Raw genomic sequence first — 15950 nt, forward strand, 5'->3', positions numbered from 1 at the left:
GGTTTATTTTGACGCCTCTCGAACTGGTTGGGATTTTTGTTAATGCAACGAGGCCGAATTCTTAGATACGTATCTCGTCAATTCAAGGACTCATGAAAAAGGTATCCAACTCATGATCTTTAGTGAGTTGCTATGGTACGCATTGACGATATGGAAACACTACCTAAATGGAGTTAATTTCTAAATCTACAATGATCATAACGTTTGCGTGATCTTTTTTTGACCAAAAATGATTGTAATAAGAGACAAAAAATGGATAATGTTATTGAAAGACTACGAATATGGTATCTTTTTGACCAAGAAGTCCATAACTTGTTACTGAGCTTTTATGTTTAGGTTATTTTAAATTGATTATGAATTTCATGTACAAACTCAAGCTTAAAGGGTAATTACGAAACAGTTAGGTTCTTTTTAAAAACAACAAACAAACTAACATACTACTAAATAACCACCTATGTTTCCTCTGAGGCTTGAACCCATGACCTCTCAAATAAAAGAGTCGCTCATTACCGTTAGGCCATTGACCATTTGGTACGAAACAGTTAGTTGTTAGCATGTGTTGGCTTGTTCCTAAATGTCTTTTGGGTATTTTTGTTTATCCATGTGAACTTAACTTTGGTAAACTAGTATGGGTTTTTCATGTAAGACTCTTTCGGAAACCTAGACACTATCTAGCAAACCTTAAAAAGGGAGATTATTGTGTATAAAAATGTAAAGCCTTTGGGGATACATGAATGTAAATATAGTTATGAATTGTACCAAGGGTTATATGAAAGGTGTATGACTAAGTTATGAAAAATTTTGTTATTGGGTATTCAGAAATTGGGTTGATACACAGGTGAACCACAAGCACTACCTTTGGTTGAATTCAACAGAAGATCACCATCAACAACGATGTGAAACACTATCTGAAAATACAACCAAATTCATAAGGAGCTTGCAGTTGGTTTTTCTTTAACCATTGCTATAAGGATAGAAAGTAATACCAAGGAATCGAGGGCACACAACAAAAATTGAACACCAATGCATATATATACAACACAAATGAACACCAATGTATAATATATACACAACACAAACATCATGTGGCTGTTCATGCCTTCTGCAACTTTTCTTTCTCAATGGAAGCTCTTTTCTCATAAGCATGTTGAGCAACCCCCTTTGTCAATGCCTGATAATGTAAGTCAAGCGTTTGTGATAATTTCTCGAACCTCATTGCATCTGATTCTTGCAAAACTATGAATTCATCACATAAAAACCCAAAAGGTTAAAAAATCCGAAGATTAAATTTGGAAGTTAAAAAAAAACTAATTCGTACTTTCTTACCTTTCATAGTATCCACAAACAGAACAAAGGGATCCACTTCATCAGTCGATGACTTCAAGTCTTCATCATCATTGATGTCATCATGATAGTCGTCAACCCCCATTTCCTTATCAGACGTATCAACCTCATCATCCGTTTGAAACTCATCATCATCATCCTCAGTCTCTTCCTTATCTTCTGTGTTCATATTATTACACATACTATTAATATATGATGTAAATTTATATTCATGAAACAAGCATGAAAAACAAGATTTTTATGGAGAACCTGCTACTTGATCCTTGTAGGCAACAAGTAGGTCAAGTGTTGCCTTATAAACACGCCCTAACACCTCTTCTGGCAACTGATCAGCAAGTGAAAGCAATGATGTCAACCCCAAACAACAAACTCTCTTATCATTTTTGCTGAAAACAATCAAAACAACAACCAGATAAACTAGTCTATAATAATAATGCTTTTAGGGGATAATCCATATTATAGAAACGATTAATTAGATACCTCCTAAAAGTCGCATACATGCCAGTGTTTCCAGCTTTTTGCAACAACTGAAACCAATGGTTAAATATTTCTGTAGCCACACCAAACTTTTGCAATATATCAAAAGTCAAAGATGCATTGTAGTATAAAGCATCAGCAATCTAAACAACAACACAAACCTTATCAATGGTTATCAAAAATCACGTATAGAAATCTAGAAAGAATCATAAAAAGATATATATAGCTCATGATTAACTTACAACTTGCATCAAAAGGCACTTCAAGTTGTGGCTTTCAGTTTGGTGAAACCTTTCAATTGTGATTCTAATATATGACTCAACCCAATGGTCCACGTGTCCCCTACAGTTCTGTAACACTAATGATATAAGCATAGGTGCAGGTTCTGTGTTTTCATCTTGCAAGTTTTTTTCACTCATTACCTGATACAAAAGAGAAAGAAGCCACTGAAAAAAGAAATACAAGTATGGAAATATAGTAATACACAGTTTCTTAAGTGTCAAGGATTACAGAAGATATATATTGTTTCATAAAAAAAATTATACGAGCAACATACTTTGGAAAGCATACACCATAAACTCTGTTGGTAATCAGGCTCCTTCCATGTTAGATAGTGCTCTGTATTTCCACATATATAGTTTTCCAAAATAGGATGGATATCTAAAGAAAAAGATAAAAGCCCAAAAACATTAATTTGTATATGTATAGAGCTTTTATATGAAGAAAAATACCGTGTAAATTTTCAATAGCCCATCCAGTCGAAGCTTCCATTACTAATGGCCAAAGACTCCACATATCCATGGATATTGTCAGTGGGGAAAACGTCATGTGTGATACAATGTCAAAAACTTCTTCAAATTCTGTCAATTAAGTGACTTGTAAATATAACAAATAGTTATGTTTATACAAATGTCAAACACAAGAAAATAAAAATATTAATTACCTTGTCCATTAGTTGGAAGCATTATTTGTCGCATTATTGGAAGTAGAATTGGCTCGATATGAGAAAACAAGTGAGGAAATGTACTCACTGATTCAAGAACATTACTAATGGCAGTTAGACATCCAGCTGCTAAAGTATCACTATCATCATCTTCTTCAGCTGTGTTCATACACTTCCAAAATGCAGCAACCTGTGTAATGATTAAAAAAAAAGTTAGAGTGTTGATAATAACAAAATCTTTAAGAAAAAATTCATCACCAGATTCTGGCATAAGCCAACAACATAGGGAGCCATCTCCTCTTCACACAAGCGAACAATAGTCTCAAGGGTAGAAATCAAATCCATGTTTTCAACTTCATTCATAACCTTCAAAAGATCTGAAAACAAACCATGTATAAGAAGAGAAAACAAACAAAATTTCGAATTTGAGTCAATACAATATATATATATATATATATATATATATATATATATATATATATATATATATATATATATATATATATATATATATATATATATATATATATATATATATATACCATCAAGTAGCTGCGGAAGAACTGGCTTCATTTCATCAAGATCTACAGAATAAGATTACATTATTATGGTTCAAAAGAGAGAAACTACAACAAAAAGGGAATATATCAATATATTTAATTAGTGGTTTAATTACCTTCACATGCTTTAACAAAAAAACACAACGAAATAACCGAGTCAACACGCACTGGAAGCTCCGAGTCACTCATCCCAGCAACAACACTTTGTAGTGCTTTGCAGAAATTATTCGGGTCAGAAAAATAAATATGGGCATATTTTCCTGCAACCCATGCAGCCTAACAAAAATAACCTTTTATAAAAAAAAAGTTCATAACTATATAAAAAGAATAAAAATGAGATAACTTTTTTTTACCTTTGCTCTAATATGGCCCACTGGACTACTAAACTCTGGGAAAACATGTTGCACCAACATTTGCTCGAGCACAGACTTATAAGCTTCAGTTTGCATCAATTCATCACACAGTGTTCCAATAACAAGAAGTGCACCATCTTTTTGTCTATAAGGCTTAATCTCAACCATTACATCCTTGTATCTGATATAAAATAAAGTTATAAACCATTACAAACTTTGAAATCTTTTTGTGTAGGAAAGTAGAAAACATGCTAAATAGTAGCTAAAGAAGACATACCTCTTAAAAATTTCCAGAATGAATAATATAACTTTTTGAAGGATTTTTTTCCCACTTTTTTTCACTAACTTGCTCAAAAAATATAGTGCTGCAGTCCTGGGACTATAATCTTCAATCATATCTGCAGTATGAATAAAGTGTTGAGCACCTAATAAACTATGGTTAGATTAAAAAAAAAGATATACAGAAGACTCACCATAACCCTTTCTCACATACTCATGTGGATCTTCCTCCCAGAGCTTTTGATCGTTGTCATTGAAGCACATAAGTGGAAAGATTATCTCAAAAAGAATCACATCAAGTCTTGATTGGAGCAGATTGTATGTAGCAGCTTTGGAAATACTGAATGATACAATATGGAGTAGATCCAATAAAAAATAAAGTAAAAAGAAGAAATAAGAGAAGTGTGAAGATTATCAGATGAAACAAATTACCTATTGCTTAAATATTGTAAAATAAGATAGGTGACTCTTTCAGGTAAATAACCACCATTATCAACACGAATCGCATTTAACAAGTTCATATGACATTCCAAGATCTTCGCAGCATATTTTTTCTCAAAGTGTTGTGCAAAAGCTCTATTGTCTGGATATTGCAATTTCAAATCTCCATACCTTGTAAAAGCAAAATCATTCAGATGTTTATAAAGTCTTAAAGTCAATATGTCAAAAAAGCTTAAAACCATGACTTACTTTGTATATACGAGGTTTAATATATGAACAGTCCATTTCTTCACCTTCCACCATCCCCATGACTTACGAAGGTCTGGATCAGCAGGTTGACCCTCTAATGGAACTTGTCTCTCCAATATATTCAAGAAAAGAATCATCCAATCATTGAACACATTCGAATCAAACAATTGATTTGGAATCTCCATCTGAACAACAACATTTGAAAGTAAATTTCATTGTAATAAATGTGAATGGGAAGTTCAGTTCCTTGTAAGAATGTTGCAATGAAGTAGTAACTTACAAACATGGAAAACCAATATGTTTTGCATATGAGCTTAATCGAATAAGCTACTTCTATTGATGGATTTTCTATATGTACAAGCCTGTTAAGGATACTGAGCAAATGAGGAAATGTCTCCTCAACAACATGATGAATTGGTGTCCTCTCTTCATATGACTTGAACCTATAAATAGCAAGTTATAAGTACATACATTAATCAAGATTCAAAAGATTCACATGCAATGACTTACTTATAGGGATCAAAAAGGAAACACCATAACTTATATGTATTCTAAGCTACAATTTAAGCTTTTGAAAAATCAAGACTTACTCATATTTTCTAGAAAGAATTTGTAACACAAATAAAGCTCCTAAAACTTGTTGGCCTTGCAAATTAAGTGTCACCCACTGTAAAAGACTCGGCCATTGTTCAGGATAATCTGCATGTATAATTGTCTTGAGACACTCTCCCAATTGTACCCTGTAAACAGAATATGGTGTTTAATTTATTCATGAAAGGAAAAATAAAAAAAAATAAAAAATCAATATCTATAAATTTAGGAGATGTCTTTACTCATTACCTCAACAATATAGGAACTTGTTCTACAAAAACAAGGATGTTCCTCCTCACTAAGTTTTTATCACTTGGCGAAATCTTGATTTGTTCCTCTACATTATCAAATTTTGAATTCATCATTCTCATATACAATTACAAATTTCTATTACGTAAATTTGTTGGGTATATATGTTACATGATTTTCAGGTGATCATTTGGATTTGAGTTGTATTGTATGGATGTCGTTTGATTAGTTCAAATCAAAGTGTAGTGGAGAAATCGTGTACCTTGATCATGAGGTGACCAATTTTCTGCTATAAAATTCTTAAAATGAATACATGCAACCTGTCGCAATATAAGATCATAATTTCTATCTCCAATTATATGCAGCAGCCTCGTCAAATGCTTAGGAGTATACTGATACTGAAAAAGAAGATCATCAAAATCGAATCAGATTACATCATTACAAATCAAAACTAACAAAATCATCTTCCAAAACAAATATCAAAATGAGAAGTGAATACTTTATTGAGACTCTCTTCAGCGGCTTTTCTTTCAGCGTGATTGGGACTAAGTGCTCTTTGGAGAACGACATCAAGACTTGGAAGATACATATAGTATAACGATCTTGGAAAATAATCATACAAGGATTATGAGGGAAGTGAATACAATCATATGACTGATTGAGTTGATCTTGAGATTATGCTACTATAATCTTAAAAAAAAATGTAAAATAGTATATTTGATTGACTTGGAAACAACTATGACTAAGTGAGTTGATGTTGAGGTTATGCTACTATAATCTTTATAGAAATATAATTTGTAATTATAATTATATTTGATTGACTTGGAAACAATTTATATATCAACTAACCAAATAATCTATTTTACTAAAAACAAAGTTTAAATTTTTCTTAAACATATGTGGAGCCAATCAACCAGATTTGTTTATTTGTAAAGTTGAGAACTTTCTTAGATACATTGTATTGTAAAACACCATTAAAACTTACAAAGTTCATTGGCTTGCTTAATTTATTTTTTATTTTTGTAGAAATTGATCTAGTATTAATTGTTCCAAGTTTATGTATTCAATTAATAATCTCATTTAGGATGTCGTGATCATTTAATTGTTTTTTATTCGTTACTTCTGTATATAAATTCAAAGAGTATTCACTATTTCAATAAATTAATCTATTATTATAATCTTTGTAAGTTGATAAAATTTTACTTTATATCACTGTAACATATTAGTCCTGTATTTAAGTAAGCGTGATATTTACAAATCTGAAAGTGGCGGACGGCAGACCTACATAATTTATATTTTTATTGCTTAAACAACATTAGAGTAAATTACAATTTTGGTCCCTTATGTATGTACTTTTCAGTAGGTTTGATCCTATTTTTGAAAAAATGATGTGATTGATCCTCATGATTTTAAAATCCATGAGGTTTGGTCTGCAGCCGAGTTAACGTCTAATACCCTGATAGGAGCCAATTTGAGATGGCTAATCTCCCAAAAATTAAGAAGAAGGATTAAAAACACAGGAGAGTGGAACAATTTTCTGCTTAATTCTTGAACTCAAACATACGATTACATTCAAATAAATATGTTTCTAAACTCTAAGCTTCATGCAACAAATAAACAGGAGAAAAGAATGGGAACGTAACATATATACTGCACTAGTGGGAAACATGCTAATTAACATTAAAGAAACATGCATGCAAAATGAAAGGTGGGTTCCTAATAGAATGCAACAAGCTACTCTTTGACTAAATAAAAGGAAACGTGGCTAACGAAAATAGGTTAAGTAGGTTCGTATCATACCCTTCGTTAAGTACACAAAAAATAACGAAGTTATCCCTCCTTTTGTCTCTTTCTTATGTTTGTCTTTTCTTCTTTTTAGATTTAATATTACTAAATAAATGGATCCCACCTACTCCGCCCTCACCCCTACCTGCACCCCAAACTCGTCGATTGGGTGAATTTCCGATGGTGGACAGGTGAAACTCCAAAAAATCCCCTTGATGTGTCATGTGAGAGAGAATGAATGGTTAGATAGTGAAGGAGTTCCAAATATAGGGGTAGAGAGCATGAGTATATCAAGGGTTGTGGTGACGTGGTTCAGGTCTGTTGGGAACCAGTAGAGAGGAGCAGTGGCGGTTTTGTATAGGTGCCCATAGTGGCACCGGCAACACATACCCTGTCTGTTTGCAGTGAAAAAAAAATTGATTTTTTTTATCTATTTTTCCTACACTGGCAACACCAACTTCAACATCGGCGACACTTAGTATATATTCTTACATCCGCCCCTAGAGAGGAGGTGGGTGACAGACTTAGAGGTAGCCTTCAGAATCAAGGTTATAGTCGGAGATGGAAGTGATCGCCATAATGGAGGCTATTACTTCGTGAAATGCAGAAGGTTAGAGGTTAGTATAAAGTATCACGCTGAAAAAAAAAAAAAAAAAAAGAATTTTTGGTTGACGTGTGAATATGTTACAAATTTCGCCACCTTAAGTTTATTGGTTTTATTAATTTGGTTTGAGGGCAATCTCGTTATTTTACATTCATTTAATGGAGCCATATAGACGATAATGACTAAAGTATTATAAGAATTTCAATACAACTTTTCATATGCTTAAATCGAGAAGGTTGATTATCTTTAGAAATCAACAGCCCTTTCATTCATCCATTTATACAAGATTTGGCGTGTGTGTGTTTGAGAGAGAGAGAGAGAGAGAGAGAGAGAGAGAGAGAGAGAGAGAGAGAGAGAGAGAGAGAGAGAGAGAGAGAGAGAGAGAGAGAGAGAGAGAGAGAGAGAGAGACTCATCCTTTAATTTTTAATTAATAAATTATTAAAAATATATATAAAAAATACAAAAATAAATAAATTAAAATGGCAAAACAATCTTTTCAAGTTCTTCACGACCAAAACCACAAGAAAATCTTGACATTGAACCATCCATACAAGTTGAAAAATGTTTAAACCCTATCTAAAGTTTTTTGAATACCACAGGAACCAATTTTATAGTTTTGTCTAAAAATAATGCTAAAGAACTAAACCTTTCATTTATTATAAAAAATAGGGACTAATTATGCAATTTAGTCTAAACTTATGTTGGAGTGATAATATCTTCTCAATAAAGAATAAACAAATATTGCTCAATTAGCACATTTATTTCTCAAAAATTATAAAAATTTAAAGCCCTGTCGTAGCTCATTCAAATAAATCATCAAATCATACCAGTACATTATGTAATTTCCCCAAAATTTCTAACCTAAGAACACACCCGAATCAGATAAAAACTAGAATGCGATCTTGTAAGAAATTTACACAAAAATTTGTGTCTAAAACACCATTCAATAACGTAAAACCAAGATATACATCCATATCCATAGGAGGTAATTAATCCATCATCACCTCAACTATGAAGAAAAGAAAAAAAAAAAAAGATGGAGAAAAAAGAATAAAAAAATAATACACCCAATTATGTAAAGCTTCAAATGATTGGTATCATCAACAAACAATTCAAAACCCCCCACCCAAAAGGGCTTTTCCTTTATCATCTCACTTTCACTTTCACAACTACAAAAACCCAACTTACACCTACAAACACACCACCTCCTCATCAAAAAAAAAAAAAAAAAAAAAAAATTTACTCTTTTTGAGTACTCACCATTGACCGCCACTCACCACCATTGACCGCCAGTTCCACACACCAAAATTTCAACCACCAATATATTATATCTATATATAACACAAAACACATCATGAGGCTGAGGCTGAGGCTGCTGCTGACGTGGCCTTCTCAAGCTTTTCCTTCTCAATTGCTATTCTTCTCTGATCAGCATGCTGAGCAACCCCATTTGCCAGTGCTTGATAATGGAAATCAAGCGTCTGTGACAAGTTCTGAAACCTCGTTGGATCTGACACTTGCAAAACTACACACAATAAAAAATAAAAAAAGTTATGGTAAAAAAATATATATATTATATAATTCATGCTTTATTACTTTTCATGGTATCCACAAAGTAAACAAAGGGGTCCACGTCATCGATAGGCGACTGTAAGTCCTCGTCATCGCTGAAGTCATCATCTGAATCGTCATCGTAGTCATCGGTTGATCGGAATGCCTTAGCCTGATGAATATTTTATTTAATTCCAACAAATATAACTTTCTTTTTTTAAAATAAGTTGCTATTTTTTTTCAAGTCAATAACAAACCTGTGCAGCTAGTTTTTGAAGTCTTAAGCTATCTGCCTCGTCACCGTCCTCGTCATCGAATCCCATTTCCCTGTCGGACCCATCTGCCTCGTCATCATCACTTTGTAAACCATCGTTCATGTCATCGTCATCCTCCTCAGCCTCTTCCTTCTCTGCTTCTGTGTATCACGAAAAAACTTTGGTGAATTACATTTTTGGTCCCTGGATATATCTGATTTTTGCAGTTGTGGTCCCGAAAATCGTTTTGTTACATTGTTACTTGGGGCATGGAACAAAACGTTATGGAAAGGACAACAATTGCAGAAATTGAAAAAGATGAGGGACTAAAAATGTAAAATTTTATATTAATGATATGAGGAACCTGCAAGTTGATCTTTGTATGCAACAAGGAGATCAAGTGTTGCCTTGAAAACACGTTCCAAGGCTTCTCCTGGCAACTGATCCGAAGGAAGTGAAAGCATAGATGTCAACCCCAAACAGCAAATTTTCTTATCATTTTCCCTGAAAAAAATTAAATAAATAAAATGATTCTAGGGTGATTATTTATTTATTTATTTATTTACCTTTTGAAATTAACCCGGACACCGTTCTTTTTAGTTTGTTGTAACATTTGAAACCAAAGGTTAAAGATTTCAGTAGCACCAAGCTTATGCAGTATATTGAGTGTTAAAGATGGATTGTAGTATAAAGCATCAGCAATCTGCATGATAATAAAATAAAAAACATTATCAAGAATTATTTAAGATGAAAAATAGAAAAGTGATTTTGATTTTGATTTTGATTTGATTTACTTACAACTTGCATGAGAAGGCACTTCAAGTAAGGTCTTTCAGCTCTACGCAAGCGTTCAACTGTTATATTAATATAAGGCTGAACCCAATGGTCCACCTGTCCCCTGCAGTTCTGTAACACTACAGCTATAAGCTTAGGCGCAGGTTCAATGTCATTGTCTTCCAAGTTTTTGTCATTCATTACCTGACACAAAAACAGACACCTCATCATTATTTTTAATCTTATAAAATAAAAAAATAAAAAAAAATAGTTTTAATATTTCTTACGTTGGAAAGCATAACCCACAAGCTTTGTTGGTAGTCTGGGTCCTTGCATGTGAGATAGTGGACTGTACTTCTGGATATGTAGTTGTCCAAGGGAACAAGAATATCTACAAAAAGAGTATAATATAAGGAATTAAAAACACAAAAAAGTTGACTAAAAAAATATAAGTTAAACATACTTGGGAAAAAGTCAATGGCCCATTCAGCAAGAGCTTCCATTAGTAAAGGCCAAAGACTCCACATATCCATGGAGATTGTTGGTGAGAAAAAGGTCATGTAGGATACGATTTCCAAAACTTCTTCGAAAACCTCTGTTTAAAAAAAAATTAGTGAACTGTAATTTTTTTATTATAATAAATAATAAAATATTATTATTACCTTGTCCATCAGTTGTGAGCATGCGACGCATGATAGGAAGTAGAGTTGGCTCAACATGAGCAAAGAGGTGAGGAAGTCTGCTGACTGATTCAAGAATGGTGCTGATTGCACGAAGACATCCAACGGCTGCTAATGCACCTGGATCATCAGCTTCATCATCTGCTTCAGCTGTGTTCATACATTTCCAAAATGCAGCAGCCTGTATAATATAATATATATTGATTAATAATAAGCCAAGTTGCTAAATGTACGATTTTATCAGAAAAAAGAAAATGAATTACAAGGTTCTGGCATAAGCCAACAGCATAAGGTGCCATTTCTTCACCAAACTTGTCAACAATAGTCTCCAGGGTAAACACCAGATCCTCGTTTTCAACTTCATTCATAAGCTTAAAAAACTCTGAAAATAAAAAGGGAAAAGAAAATAAAGCTCTTTATATATACTCTGCTTTATTTCATATAATACATACCATCAAGTAGCTGTGGAAGAATTGGCCTGATTTCACCAAGATCTGAAAAATAAGTGGTTTTTGTTAAATTAAAGAATTCCAAAAATCAGAAATTCCAAATAAGTTTATAGTTTAGTTTACCTTTGCAGGCTTCAACAAAAGAACGCAAAGCAAAAACAGAATCAACACGAACTGGAAGCTCTGGGTCCCGCATCCCAGCAACAACACTTTGTAGTGCTTTGCGGAAATTATTCGGGTCAGAGAAATTAATATGGGCATATTGTCCAGCAACCCATGCAGCCTTAAAAAAAAAAAAAAAAAAAAGTTCAGAACTAAAAAAGAATAAAAAGGAGATAAAAAAAATCTACCTTTGCTCTGATATGGCCCACTGGACTACTAAACTCAGGGAAAACATGTTGCACTAACATGTGCTCGAGCTCAGATTTATAGGGTTCAGTTTGTTTTAATTTATCACACAGTGTTCCAATAGCAAGAAGTGCACCATCTTTTTGTCTATAAGGCTTAATCTCAACTGGTGCCTCTTCATATCTGATATAAAATAGTAAAATGTTTGTGAAACATGGTAAATAGATAGCTTGCAAAGAGTAAAAGATATACCTTTTAAAAATCTCGACAATGAATAATATAAATTTTTGAAGGTTTTCTTTTCCACGTTTTCTAACTAACTCACTCACAAAATCCATTGCTGCAGTCCTGGGACTGTACAGATCTTCAATGATATCTGGAACAAGAAATAGATGTTGAATTGTCCAAGGGCAAAATGGTCATTTTCAAAAAGAATTAAACAGCTGGCGTGTTTGTTCACTAAGGGAACGAAAATCGTGAGGTAACTTCAAAATAAGGACCAAATTTGCAAAAGAAAACTCTTTGGAATTTGGAACCAAAATTGAAAAAATAGGAAAACTCGGGGTCTAAAACTGTAATTTACAGAAGACTCACCATAACCCTTTCTGACATACTCATGTGGATCTTCTTCCCAGAGCTTTTGATCGTTGTCATTGAAGCACATAAGTGGAAAGATTATCTCAAAAAGAACCACATCAAGTCTTGCTTGGAGCAGATTGTATGTAACAGCCTTGGAAATGCTGCATGTATATATGAAACGTATAAAAAAAATACAAGAAAAAATAAATAAATAAGTGTGAAAATAACCAAATGAAACGGACCTATTGCTCAAATATTGCAAGATAAGATTGGTAACTCTATCAGGTAAATAAGCACCAACACGAACTGCATTCAACAAGTTCAAATGACATTCCAATATTTTCCCAGCATAGTTTTTCTGAAAGTGTTGTGCAAAAGCTTTGTTTTCTGGATTTTGCAATTTCAAATCCCCAAACCTGTGTTAAAGTTACACAAAATCATTCAGATGTTTATAAGTTCAAAAAGTCAAAAAGTCAAAGATGACTCTGACTCACCGAGTATAGAGGCGATTTAATATATGAACAGTCCATTTCTTCACCTTCCACCATCCCCATGACTTACGAAGGTCTGGATCAGCAGGTTGACCCTCTAATGGAACAGGTCTCTCCAATATGTTCAAGAAAAGAATCATCCAAGCATTGAACACATTTGGATCAAACAATTTCTTTGGAATCTCCAGCTGGATATCATTTCATTGTAAGAACTAAGAAGCAACTGATATACTCTCAATAGAAGAATATTTCAATGAAGTAACTTACATAAATGGAAGACCAATATATTTTGCAAATGAGCTTAATCAAATCTGCTACTTCTATTGATGGATTTCCTATCTGTACAAGCCTGCTAAAGATATTCAGCAGATGAGGAAATGTCTCCTCAACAACATGATGAACTGGTGTCCTCTCCTCATCTGACTTGAACCTACATATAGCAAGTTATAAGTAACATACATTGATCAAGATTCAAAAGCCTACATATCAACATTAGTGAACTTACTCGTATTTTCTAGAAAGAATTCTTAGCACAAATAGAGCTCCAAAAACTTGCTGCCCTTGCAAATTTAGTGTCACCCACTGCAAAAGACTGGGCCATTGTTCAGGATAATCTGCATGTATAATTGTCTTGAGACACTCTCCCAACTGTGCCCTGTAAAGTGTAAAAAGAGTATGATGATTTGTTGACAAAGAACAAAAGAAGCAATATCTAAAGTAATTGTCTTTACCTCAACAATGTCGGGACTTGTTCTACAAAAACAAGGATGTTCTGCCTCACCAAATCCTTATCACTTGGCAAAATCTTGGATTGTTCATCTACGTTAGCAAAGATTGTATCAAAGGATATTCAGAAGTTGGCAAGCTTTCAAGCTAAATTTTCTCCAAAACAGGAGGCATTAAGTTGTATGGATGTAGTTCAGTAGGATCAAATTGAAGTGTATTATGGAAAGCATGTACCTGGATCATGAGGTGACCAGTTTTCTGCTATGAAGTTCTTGAAATGAATACTTGCAACCTGCCTCACTGCCAAATCACAATTTCCATCTACGATTATCTGCAGCAGCCTCACCAAATGCTGAGGAGTATACTGATACTGAAAAAGAAAATTATTTCCAAATTAACATAGTAAACTCGCACAAAACAAACGGAAAACTAAAATTACATGACTCCTTCACTATAACAAACTGTTCAATTCATCGTGAAAGTAAGATTCCATCCACAAACACAAAATTTGTGATATTTGGCCAAAATCGAGTCGGTAAACAGAATTGAGATTCACAGTTAAGTAACACAATGAAACAGAGTACATCACTACAGAATCAAAACTAACGAAACAGCAAACACTTGTAAATCATCATCCAAATCAATCATAACGAATGAATACGATTTCCAATGTAACTTCGATCCAAATGAGAAGTAAATACCTTATTGAGGCTCTCTTCAGCGGCTTTTCTTTCAGCAGGATTGGGACTAAGTGCTGCTTGTAGAACAACAGCTAGACTTGGAAGATCCATGTCAGTGTCGTTTGAATCAGAAGGATAACGATTTTGGAAATCGTAGAAGGATTGTGAAGGAAGTGGTGACAGAATTCCTCTAGGGTTTACAGAAATCTGCAAGGAGAACTATGGAGGAAAGAAGGAATAAAAAGGAGCTGTATACAAATCATTAGGGTTTAGAGAGACAGCAGGTCAGCAGCAGACCATTTTGGTTGTTTAGCTACTATTGGTTCACGGCGTAGGCGAGTCATCTCACGCGCTGTTTATCTTAAGGAATAAATAAGTTTATCTTCCTAAAATTCATGTTAAAAAGATATTCGAAAATATTTAAACATCGTATAATCTGATTTACCATGAAAAAATTGGCATTAGTTAGTTACTGCTTTTACTAATAACTTTTAAATGATGCTTAAGATGCTATAGTTAAGAAATTAATGTTTTTTTAAACATACTCCAATTACTACAACCAATTAACTTTGTAAAATAACATACAACCAGTTTAGAATTTGGTTATAACATGTAAAGAATATTTAAGAAATGAAATTAATGTTCTCAGGATTTAGATCTTATCTACGATTGTTTTTTATTTTGAAAAATTATGATCGTAAAATCGGATCATAATCGAAATATCATACCATAACTAGTTTCTTTCGTATAAGTGGTAATTTATATCAAGATTTGCTCGAGTTAAATTCACAAAAAGATTTGAACTTCAACTTCAAATTTTAGAGGATCATATGTGAAATTTTTCAACATTAGATGATAAATACTTGCGATATACAACAATATATGATCTCATAATAATATAGTAATATTATTTTCTATTCTAAAGTAAAATAGCTCACAATATTTTCAACACAAACGTTGTAAACACAACAAGGGGGAGTGGTTTATTGAGTGTCGGTGGACGGAATAGTTTGCAACGTTTAATTTGTTGATGGGCGGTACCGTCGACGGAGAGAACGAAGAAGACAGGGGACGAAGTTGTTGGAGGGAGTACGTGAAGAGATCAAGTTTGTAAGATTGATAGAGAGAGGGGTGCATGGGAAACATATGGAGATGTAGAGTCTATATTGTAAATAAGTATTTAACAATTGTTAGAAATTTGAAATTAATATTACGTGAGTCTATGAAGGTCTAGAAAACCTTTGATCATGACATGTTGTCGATTTCGTTGGAATTAAATTTCTTTAGTTTTTGCAATCAAATGCAAGAATTTGTGGTAATTTTATTTCGATTCCTATAAAAACTCATAGAATACCCCTAAGCAAACGGCCTAGCTAAAAGAATTGTACGATCTGACAAATGTAACACGCCTACTTTTCGGGAATGTTTATACCAAGTTTATTTAATTCAAGTATTTAAGGATGATGGATTTTGTGAATGAAACGGAAGGGCCACGCAAACAAATTTGGGTCACAACATAACTAAAAACCTTTAGTCGCAGAG

The 15950-nt window shown here is 33.3% G+C and overlaps 2 protein-coding genes across 4 annotated transcripts; both read right to left on the reverse strand.

Annotated features, from left to right (window-relative positions):
- Nucleotides 1–1009: 1009 nt before the first annotated feature.
- On the reverse strand, nt 1010–6215 carry LOC145101310 (importin beta-like SAD2 homolog). 2 transcript variants are annotated; one of them, XM_079038508.1, is made up of 21 exons: nt 5986–6215; nt 5749–5884; nt 5487–5574; nt 5237–5386; nt 4927–5089; nt 4647–4831; nt 4389–4568; nt 4151–4296; nt 3955–4075; nt 3678–3858; nt 3441–3600; nt 3307–3348; nt 3023–3141; nt 2765–2954; nt 2553–2681; nt 2378–2481; nt 2064–2243; nt 1825–1964; nt 1594–1730; nt 1327–1500; nt 1010–1236 (listed from the first exon to the last, which is right to left on the reverse strand). In XM_079038508.1, the coding sequence occupies exons 1-21, from the start codon at nt 6073–6075 to the stop codon at nt 1094–1096; spliced, it is 2958 nt and encodes a 985-aa protein (XP_078894634.1). In that variant the 5' UTR covers nt 6076–6215; the 3' UTR covers nt 1010–1093. The 2 variants fall into 2 exon arrangements, with proteins under 2 accessions (XP_078894634.1, XP_078894633.1); XM_079038507.1 differs by having other exon boundaries at nt 1327–1503.
- A 2585-nt stretch (nt 6216–8800) lies between these two features.
- Nucleotides 8801–14691, reverse strand: LOC145101311 (importin beta-like SAD2). Of its 2 annotated transcripts, XR_013705593.1 has the most exons (23): nt 14430–14691; nt 13963–14098; nt 13734–13821; nt 13508–13657; nt 13270–13432; nt 13006–13190; nt 12754–12927; nt 12527–12672; nt 12185–12308; nt 11935–12115; nt 11708–11867; nt 11588–11629; nt 11399–11517; nt 11118–11316; nt 10919–11050; nt 10743–10846; nt 10480–10659; nt 10248–10384; nt 10046–10185; nt 9685–9842; nt 9473–9599; nt 9137–9401; nt 8801–9066 (listed from the first exon to the last, which is right to left on the reverse strand). XR_013705593.1 is itself a non-coding variant. In XM_079038509.1 (22 exons), the coding sequence occupies exons 1-22, from the start codon at nt 14517–14519 to the stop codon at nt 9229–9231; spliced, it is 3108 nt and encodes a 1035-aa protein (XP_078894635.1). In that variant the 5' UTR covers nt 14520–14691; the 3' UTR covers nt 8801–9228. The 2 variants fall into 2 exon arrangements, 1 of the variants encoding a protein (XP_078894635.1); XM_079038509.1 differs by having other exon boundaries at nt 8801–9401.
- Between the last annotated feature and the right edge of the window lie 1259 nt (nt 14692–15950).

The sequence above is a fragment of the Lactuca serriola genome, chromosome 4 (genome assembly GCF_051521515.1).
Source record: "Lactuca serriola cultivar US96UC23 chromosome 4, Lser_US96UC23_V15, whole genome shotgun sequence".
Classification (NCBI taxonomy): Eukaryota; Viridiplantae; Streptophyta; class Magnoliopsida; order Asterales; family Asteraceae; genus Lactuca; species Lactuca serriola.

What these genes read in the sequence shown, in the direction of transcription:
- LOC145101310 (XM_079038507.1), bottom strand. Translation starts at nt 6,075, where the DNA reads ATGTATCTTCCAAGTCTTGATGTCGTTCTCCAAAGAGCACTTAGTCCC. An exon ending in CTGAAGAGAGTCTCAATAAA is followed by an intron (nt 5,885 to 5,985) that starts GTATTCACTTCT and finishes CTTCTTTTTCAG; the next exon opens with TATCAGTATACTCCTAAGCA. An exon ending in TTACAATATTTAAGCAATAG is followed by an intron (nt 4,297 to 4,388) that starts GTAATTTGTTTC and finishes TGTATCATTCAG; the next exon opens with TATTTCCAAAGCTGCTACAT.
- LOC145101311 (XM_079038509.1), bottom strand. Translation starts at nt 14,519, where the DNA reads ATGGATCTTCCAAGTCTAGCTGTTGTTCTACAAGCAGCACTTAGTCCC. An exon ending in CTGAAGAGAGCCTCAATAAG is followed by an intron (nt 14,099 to 14,429) that starts GTATTTACTTCT and finishes TTTCTTTTTCAG; the next exon opens with TATCAGTATACTCCTCAGCA. An exon ending in TGGGCCATATCAGAGCAAAG is followed by an intron (nt 11,868 to 11,934) that starts GTAGATTTTTTT and finishes TTTTTTTTTAAG; the next exon opens with GCTGCATGGGTTGCTGGACA.